At 41.1% G+C, this 9,384-nt stretch overlaps 1 protein-coding gene across 1 annotated transcript; it reads left to right on the forward strand.

Moving 5' to 3' along the window:
* Window positions 1-812: 812 nt before the first annotated feature.
* Window positions 813-6,743, forward strand: LOC140629103 (odorant-binding protein-like). Its single transcript, XM_072818549.1, has 6 exons — window positions 813-890; window positions 1,372-1,511; window positions 4,677-4,747; window positions 5,248-5,358; window positions 6,217-6,318; window positions 6,721-6,743. Exons 1-6 carry the CDS (start codon window positions 813-815, stop codon window positions 6,741-6,743), a joined length of 525 nt encoding a protein of 174 aa, XP_072674650.1.
* Window positions 6,744-9,384: the final 2,641 nt, after the last annotated feature.

Here is a 9,384-nt window from a genome sequence, read left to right on the forward strand (position 1 = left end):
GGATGAGGGGCAAGTTCGTTCAATGTTGACTAAACTGACCATGGTAAGAGTTTCCTAAAAGACTCGTGTTTTATCGACCGATTCCCTGGTTTTATTAAAAGGTGTTAAGGACAAGGTAAGACCTCATTTCTCCAAACTAAGCACTTTCCTACGTGCTTTCCATAGATACATAATTACCTGATGTTCATTATAAGTTCAGAGGGACAGACATGCTCAGGATACTGCACACCTTGGTCACTAAAAAAACACCACGGTGGTGTCACCCACAGCTCACGACTTCAGTGACTTGGAAAGACAGGGCGACCAGATGTCTGCATATTTGCATCTTTGCATTTGCATTTATGTGTTTCCACGTGCCAATGCCCACATGTAGGTCTCCCCATCTTTCTCCAAGTAATAGGGAGCAGTTGTGCTGGGGCAGGAAGGTCATCTCCCTGAAACTCATTCAAGAAAAAGTGACGGTGATGTTTGGTTTTTCCAAGACTGACTGAGAAATGTATCCACGTGACAGGAGATATGCAGGCTTGAGCCAAACAAGACTCGAGGCGGACGAGCTTCTAAATGTCGTTTCTAGAGATACAGGAAAGAGGTACAATATGTCCCGGGTCTGAGACATCCTTGGGATACATCGCAGCCAACCAGGATGTTTATGTTCAGGGTTGCACAATGATCTCGTGTGAAGAATGACAAGAAGTCAAACATTGCCACATCCATAGACATATAGTATATAAAGTGATGAAAACTGAGAATCTCGTCAACAGGTAACCCAACTCTGAGCTTCTGCAGAGGAGGAATCGAGAGGCGCTGGAGACATGAAGATCCTACTGTTGTGTCTTGCACTCGTTTTGGCTTCTGATGCCCAGCTACCCCTTCCTAATGTACTGACACAGGTATTGTGAACACGCTGAGCTGATAAGGTGGTCTTTATGTGTGTGTACGTGTGTCTGGTTTCTGTGGGGAGGGGAGTTTATATGTATATCCAAATGTATGTACTCCAACGTTAGCCGTCTACTTGAAACTCAGAATGCCTCTGTTAATCGTGTCTTTACATATTTCTACTGGATGTGTTCCCTGTGGTCTAGTAATTGCACATTTCTACATTTCTCCTGTAGTATAGGAGAGAATGTGCATCAGCCAATGAGCTGTTGGGGTGGAGGCCTTGCAGTCGATAAGCATGGTTATGCTATTTTAGGAATACGTCGATTTGTGGTTTTGCTGTTGGCTTGGGTTTTCCCAGTATTATATAAATTGTGTGTTGTTCAATAAAGATACTCTGTGCTGATGCAAAAGAGAAAGGAGAGCCATGATGGCCGATGTTGGAGAAAATGAAAAGAAACTGAGGAAAGTTACTGATGGGAACTTTGCTTTTAGGTTTCAGGACCATGGAAGACGTTGTACATATCATCCAACAACCTTGACAAGATTGGCAAGAATGGCCCGTTTAGGATTTATATGAGAGGTATCAATGTGGACATACCAAGACTCAAAATGTCATTCAATTTTTACGTCAAGTAAGTAAAAATAACATAGACTAAAATTGCCTGTAAGTGCTTGGCCCTCAGGGGGCATCTGATTCCAGGTTTGCAGTGAAATGTCAGGAGTGAAAGGGTGTGATGGTCTGAGTTCTTTATCAAGTTAGTACACCTTGTTGTTTAAAGACATGGTTCTCATGCTTCTGTGACCATAGGGTTCCTGACTTTGGCTTTAACAGTCTACCCTAAAAACTCACAAGTAGTAATTTTTAATCATTATTACATTGCTAAATTCACCAGAGCCTTTGTTGCTTCAAGTTATTCATTAAGAGACCACTCTACTGTAGGCATGTATTAAGAACTCAGAAAACTAAGAGAAGATGAGGAAACTTCTTTGTTCTTGTTGAGCTTCATTGGTCAAAACAGAGCCCGATAGAGATCTGTAAACTAGTCTCAACACTATACATGAGAGTGAAGACGGGGTGGAATGAGAGCAGCCAAAAAAGGCCAACGACTGCATGCGGTGAGTTCAAAGAACACTGGCACAGGGCAGGTGTAGGGTGCTTCTGAAGGTGGACTGGGATGTTCAAACAAAGGAGCAAGGGGACAGACGTTGGCACCCAGATCAATGGAAAGGGCCTGAAATCAACGAGAAAATTTGAGCACCTGCACACATTTCTCTCTGTGACTCTGTCTCAGACATGGACACACATCCTTGAAAGTTACTGGTACATTGGAGGTAACCGTAAGCACATACTTTGACGACTCCATCTGCAAATACCAATCATTTCATCCCAACGTTTAAGTTTCCTCAGAAGGTCCCGAGAAGTATACAATGAAGCAAGAGGGATCACTTAATTCAAAGAAATGGAGAGCGTCCAGAACCACCACATCTTGCAAACAGATCCACCGCCCATAAGATTAAAACCTGTATTTACCTTGGAGGTGGAGAGTTAAGTCTTACTTTTTACTGTTTGCTGTCCTTTCAATCCTGATAGAACTGCGCTGCTGACCGGTGCTAGCTTAGGAGTTCAAAAAGGAGGCAGTATAGAGAAACAGGAAAGTTTGCAAGGCGGAGGGGGACTCAAGCAGAAAACAAGATGTGAAGGAAGTATTGCATGCCTGGGCAAACCTACTGGCTGGAGGACTGATGCCAGGAAAGGCTTGAAAATAAGGAGAGAAAGTTATTCGTCTGTCAGGTTGGGGGAGACACGGGAATAAAAGGGAGGATGATGTTTCTAATGATATATATCAAAAACCATGCCTTAGAAGGAACGGAATGAAGTCCGTGTCTGAGGATCGCAGTTGTAAAGCTGTAAGTGGGCTCCAAGATGTCACACACAGTAGAGACAGACTGTGAGGAATGAAAAACCGAAAAGGATGAGCATTAAGACATTACAATAAGAGGGTTATGTTTGGAGGGATGCAGTTATAAAAGTACACATGTAACTGATGACGTATAAAACATGTAATTTTGTTTAATAATCTGTAATAATTATATACACGCCTGCAGTAGAGCCAGCATTCCATTAATAATACTCGAAGGCTTCCCAAAGTTAGTTATGGAAGAATCTGCTGTATATGATACATAATGAGTATAATAACGTGTGCAATGTTAGGTGGTTGTCGAATTGATTATGATAATACATAGGACCCTGGGTGTCTATGTCACATATGCAGAAAATCAAATCACGCACACATCCTGTCTCAACAGATACATAAAGGATTGTCTACAATATACAACACGGTTGGTTATAGGTCATATATGCAGATAATCAAATTAAACAGACCCTATTCCAAAAGATAAATCTGTTAGGATTTATTTATGTATTTATTTATGTATTTATTTATGTATTTATGTATTTATTTATTTATTTATTTATTTATTTAACGAACACCTTATCATCTTTTTGGTCCTGTTTACAGTTTTTGTGTGCGTCTGCTTTTTGTGACTTTGCGTGTAGCCTCTGCTTCTGCAAGGCTTCCTGAAGCGCAGTGTACACATGATTCCGGGCTTGCACGTGAAGGATAGTTCACTCATTTCTCACATATGTGGGCACGTACCGACGTTTTGAGGCAACACGTGAAACATTTCTATTTGCGCTTAAAGCCTCCTTCTTCCCTCTGCATTAACTGTCCACCCATGCGGCCACGCAGAGAACACCTGACGTGCTTTTCGTCCGCTGCTCCAGAACTTCACACAGAGGAAGCACACACCCTGCTTTTACTTTCCTCCTGCTCTCTTTGCTGCCCATGGGGTTTTTAATATTTATCGCCACGGCTCCCCATACACGGTAATTTTTGCCATTGCCAAGTGAAAGTACTCCGTACAGTAACAGTGTGTCCGTGGTACCAAGTGAAAGTACTTGTACTTCGTACAAATAACAGTGTGCACGTGGATAATTTTTCCACTTTGGGGTTATTTTGAATCAGTCTGATAGGAATAGCTGTGCGGGAATGTTTGGGTTGACGTGGATTTGCAGATCCCTTGGGTTGTATGCAACTGCTGCATCACAGTACAGGGGCACCTTAACCACAGGAAACTTAAACTGTTTGCTAACTGACAGTGCCTTTTGGATTATCGCCCGTAATAAAGCAGATATTCAATGGCAACATGGTCTTTCTCAACCCTCCTATTGACATTGTCTGTGATTTTATCCAGTGCTGTGAAAGGGAAATGGGATGTCACTGTGGTTTTACTTTGCACGTCCCTAAGGACCCTTGCTCGGACCACGGTTTCCTGTGGCCATCTTCTGTGACATATCTGCTCAAGAAATTGCCGCATTTTAGTTGGATTGTTTCCTCTTTTATTATTTGTGCTGTATGCATTCTTCCTATTTTTCCAAATATACGTTTTCGTCATATATACTCACAGAGACATGAAAAAAGGTTTCTTATGTGTGTGACATATATATAATTGTTGTATGTAATGTACATAAAGTTTCCATATATAACAAATGTGTATCACATATATTCATCTATTCCTGTATGCGTCTCTATATCAGACCAGTAGGTAGACAAAGACATTCTTGTGAGGTGATATTTGATCCTGGAAAACCTGTTTCTTTTCTTTCCAATATCACACTGTGTATAGGCACTCGGTGATGCCTCATGCAGGGCCTTGTAGGATTGAAACAAAGAAAATGTTAACCACGGAACAAAGTTGGTTTTCATCCATCCACTTGAAGATTTTTTGTTTTTAAGGGTTGACGGAGAGTGCGTTGAAAACTCTGTTGGGGCATCAATAGGACGAGACAATCTTATCAAGGCTGAATGTAAGTACAAGTGTTTTACTACCAGTGTCTTTTTAAATAACATTGTCACTTTCTTTACTCTCACATGACCTTTCCATTTGCCTGAATCATCAATGTTCTCTTGTTTAATTTTCTCCACTTTGTAACCCTTTTTAACCTAGATTTGGACATGGCGAATTTAAGGGAGAGAAACAGGTCTTGGGGAACTAGGCATTGTAACCAGATAATATAACTAGAGAGAGTTGTCTCAAATTGTAACTAGAAAACATTTTAGCAACACTGGGAGGTGTGAAATGGCTTAGTACACGTGTGAAATATTTAATTGCACGAAGGCAATGTGCCCCCTATGCTCCTTGATATGATTGTCACGTTCACTGAGCTGTTGAGGGGACGTAGACACCAATACAAGAATGTGGTGACAGTATGCTAACTACACCTTGGGAAAGCCAATCTCAATAAATTAACCAATGCAATATATAAATTTTGTCTAGACTATACATATATATTTTTGTCTCTTACAGATAATGGTGGCAATTATTTCCGAATTATTGATATGACCCCAAATGCCCTCATAGGCTATGATGTCAATGTGGATAGCAAAGGGAAAATTACAAAACTGGCTTCATTGGTTGGTATGTATTACGGCTGACAATTGTCGTGGCCATACAACACATCCACTGTTGGCATTTTCATTGAGAAAGTCAGTACATATGCACATTACTAATTAATCTGCAAAAAAACCTAAGTCTCTAGGTGCCCTACGTCAAGGATCCTGCAATTACTCTAAAACACAAATGTGGAAACAAGGGCTGGTAGCTGTGGGAGCTCTTAAATCACCAGACATTTAACAACAAGTCACAATTATTAAAATTGAAAATTAAAAGAAATTGAGTTTATTAGAAATAGTTTCCTAACAGGTCAACAAATTTCAAGTCTCGACTACACACTCACTGAGATGGGTGCCGTGGCCTCTGGGACAGTAGGTGTCAATTTGGAAACAGGCATCTGAGAACTGTGGTTTTAATGAAAAACAAACAAACCAACTAAGCTGTCTCCCATACGGGAGACATTACCATTACATCCCATTACCATGGGAGACATGGCTGCTATTGGTCTGGAGGGTGAGAACGGTCCTTCCAATTGCTTTGGGTCCAGAAGCAACGTGCATGTCAGATCTAGATTCTGAGGCACAGGCCGAGGTGCAGTCGATTGGATTTCTTGCTGGATTGGGTCCAAGATTCATGGAGTTCCTACTGCGTCCCTGGAGTTCTGCTGCTGATGCTGGACAGTGCATGGCTGTGCAGTTGGACAGGGTTTCACGGCTCTTACCCACCAAGTCAGGCAGCTGACATTGCCACAAGGGCAATATATGGTCATTGTTTGAGACTCCATGAAGGACTAGATTTCCCCATAAGTGATTCTCCTTCTGTATTTAGAAATTCTTGGGGTTTCTAATGGGCATTTTCCACTTTATGCATGCTGATTTCCAGGCAGAGGAGCTCATGTTAATGAGGAGGACATTGCAAAGTTCAAGAAGCTGAGTAGAGAAAAGGGTATTCCAGAAGAAAATATTATATACTTAGGCGATACTGGTAATGTGACTCCCGATATATATTTTCTTGAATCTATCCTTCACTCGATACATAGCTCTGCTCAGGAAAAAAAAAAAACACCTCAATTTCACCTTTCTCTTTCATGAATGATCTTGTATAAAACCTACTATTGAAAAGAAGAAATCATGGGGCACCTGGGTGGCTTGGGTGGTGAAGCTTCCGATTCTTGATTATGGCTCAGGTCATCACTTCTGGGTTGTGGTTGGAGCTCTGCATCGGATGCCATACTTCTGCCTCACCCTCTCATCCTCTTCCTCCTTGCTCTCTAAAATATTTTTGAAAAAATTTAAATTAAAAAATAGAAGAAATTCTTACAAACTTTGGGAAATGGTCGTGATTGGTTCTTCCTTTTTTCACCTTTTGTATTTGTTTTGTTCCCAGACAACTGTCCCAACCATGAATAACAACAGTAACACCAACTCCCCCTAAATATTGTAAGTAACAATGACCTGTCGTGAGTACTGCTATGTCAACTAACCCAATCGTTTTCCGTAGAGAACATTTTCCGTTACAAGAGCTCATTCTGTTTACATTGAGTCTGTTGAGGTTGCATATCAGATGGCGTGATAGATGTTAAAAAGCAGTTACAGGGTCAATGCAGCATCATGCAGGTCATGCCAATGATAGTCATTCAGAGACAAGCAGTGGAGACAGAAGTTGGCAGGGATGACCGAAAAAAGTTGGAGAGCCTCTACCCATGCGGTGTACCACATGCCTTTAGGCATATTCTCCTGCAGAAGGTGATTTCCTTACAAGGTGATTTTTGAACTTTCTAAAGTCAGGTGAGCCACAAACCACGATGATGGTATAGCCCCAAAGGGCGCCCTGTGTCTCTGCTCTTGGGAAGCAATGGAGGATACAAGAGCAATTGGGGACATTAGCTTCCAGGCCACATATAACATCTTGAAGCCACAAAGCTTTTGGAATTGGAAAAGCAGAGTGTGAGTCCATCAAGAGTCCTATAAAATCATTTTTGATGGGCCATCTCCATGAGCATGCATTCTGAAATTATCCAGGTCCTGGCAGGGATCTTTATCATGAAAGGTCCCATCCAATGTACATCCACAAAAAAAAAATTCTCATGGTTCTTCCTATATTGTAGGGATGGAGCGTCTGAAGTTTCCTCGGACCGTGTTTGCTGGGTTAACTTGAACCCTTGACATTATACACCTTGAGGCCCACTGTCGTAGGCTATTATACGGTCAACTCACTTGAACCTTCTGTCCTGTTTCCCTCCCTCTAGCTGTGTCACGTGTCGTCTTCCTCATGGAATCAGATCAACAGTAGGAAGAAAGCACTCCTTATTTCTACTCGGCATCATCTCTCTTTCTTCATAAACATGTTTCCTTTTGCCATTTCATCTCTCTCGCTATCATTCAGATCCTGTTTGGTGTTACTGGATTTCATGTGATTAAATAAGTTGACTAAACATGTGTTCTGTATCTGTGTTTTTGTGCAGATAGTCACTTATTTATAAATACCCAAATATCCACTTTCAATATAACTATCCAGGAATGTATGGCCATGATAGGATCAATATCCCATCAGGGACAGTTTACATTAGGACTAAAGTGCTATAGAGGTGTCATGAAGAGAGGGAGAAAGAGATCTAACCCATCAGGAGAAAGAGGAAATTCTGATGGATATATTTACTTATAGGGATGAGGCAATCTGGTCAAGAAAATGTTCCCTAGATGCCTCTTATCCACCACAAGGGAAGGGCATGGGTGCCCATCACTGAGATTTATACTGAGACTGTCCTGCACGACATGAGTCATAATCCAGGGGAAATGCGACTCTCACAACACCATCACCTATGATCCTGATGAGAAGAACTGATATTTCTTTACAATAAGATTGTCAGTCATCCAAGGTGGGGCAGCAGCTGAGACCTGGTCAATGCCTAGGGTCATGAAGTCGATGTGATACTTGCAGAAACAGTCAGACTGAGGGCTCAGTTGGGAGGCTGCTAACCTAGCACATGAGATCTAAGATGTGCCATTCCATTCAGCTTCCCAGAGCAAATGGCCATTCCGACTGCAATAGGCAAACTCATTGATCAGCTATCTGTGACACATAGGTGTTCAGCATTGAAGAGATTAGCAGTCTGGATGCAAAACTTGTTCTGAAGGCTGAGCCAGAGTTCAGAGATCTACTCTAGGCCCCAGGAACCTAAAATTAGATTTAAACAATTTTAAATAGAATAAATAGTGTTTTTACTTACAGAGGCATAGCCTCCAAATGGGCTGCAGTTTACACACGTTGAAAGCTTCAGTAAAGAATATTATTCTGTCTTTTGTTGGAAGTCAGAAACATGCCAAGGGCAATGTTTCATTTGTGCTTCTTGAATAAAAGAAGTGTATGCATTTGGAGTTCTGACTCTGGTCACAAGAGTGTGGAAATGCTGGGGAGTGAACTAGATCAATGAATCCTCAACCTCGTGGGCGTGTTGAAACATGGGCCCTGGCAATAATGTGTTTAAAAACCTGTGAACTATAACACACATACCTATATACCATCGTGTGTGCATGTAATATATACACATACATTTTAAGTCATTAAAATTACAGAAATCATGCAAGAATAAAAGTCAGCATTTTTTGGCCTAATTTCTTTCTCTCTTTCATGAATGTCTGTTGTAAGACCGATGTTAATCATGAAAGTGGGTTTGTCTCCACAGACTTTATAGAAATATATAATCACAGAAAAGTATTAAAGTTTTGCCAACCATTTAACACTTTGGATGAAATGGGTACATTTCTTGAAACACAGGTTACCAAAGTTGACACAAGAGGAAGAAGAATCCTTCCATAGTCCTTCATCTACTAGAGAAACTGGATTTGCCCTCATAATATTTTCCATAAAGAAGCTGCTTTTCCAGAGGATTTCAATAGGAAAGCCTTTCAAACACACAAAGAACAGAAGGTCATTGAAATTAGAGAAATTTTTCAGAAAGACAAAAAGAAGACTCTTGTCCTACTCATCCTATGAGGTCAGCATAACTGAAATCCCCAAAGTTCACAGACTTCCAATAGATACATGAAC

Source organism: Canis lupus, chromosome Y, assembly GCF_048164855.1.
Source record: "Canis lupus baileyi chromosome Y, mCanLup2.hap1, whole genome shotgun sequence".
NCBI classification, from domain to species: domain Eukaryota; kingdom Metazoa; phylum Chordata; class Mammalia; order Carnivora; family Canidae; genus Canis; species Canis lupus.

Coding starts and splice junctions, on each gene's coding strand:
- LOC140629103 (XM_072818549.1), top strand. CDS start 813: ATGAAGATCCTACTGTTGTGTCTTGCACTCGTTTTGGCTTCTGATGCC. Junction 891..1,371: donor TTCCTAATGTACTGACACAG/GTATTGTGAACA, acceptor CTTTGCTTTTAG/GTTTCAGGACCATGGAAGAC. Junction 4,748..5,247: donor CAATCTTATCAAGGCTGAAT/GTAAGTACAAGT, acceptor TGTCTCTTACAG/ATAATGGTGGCAATTATTTC.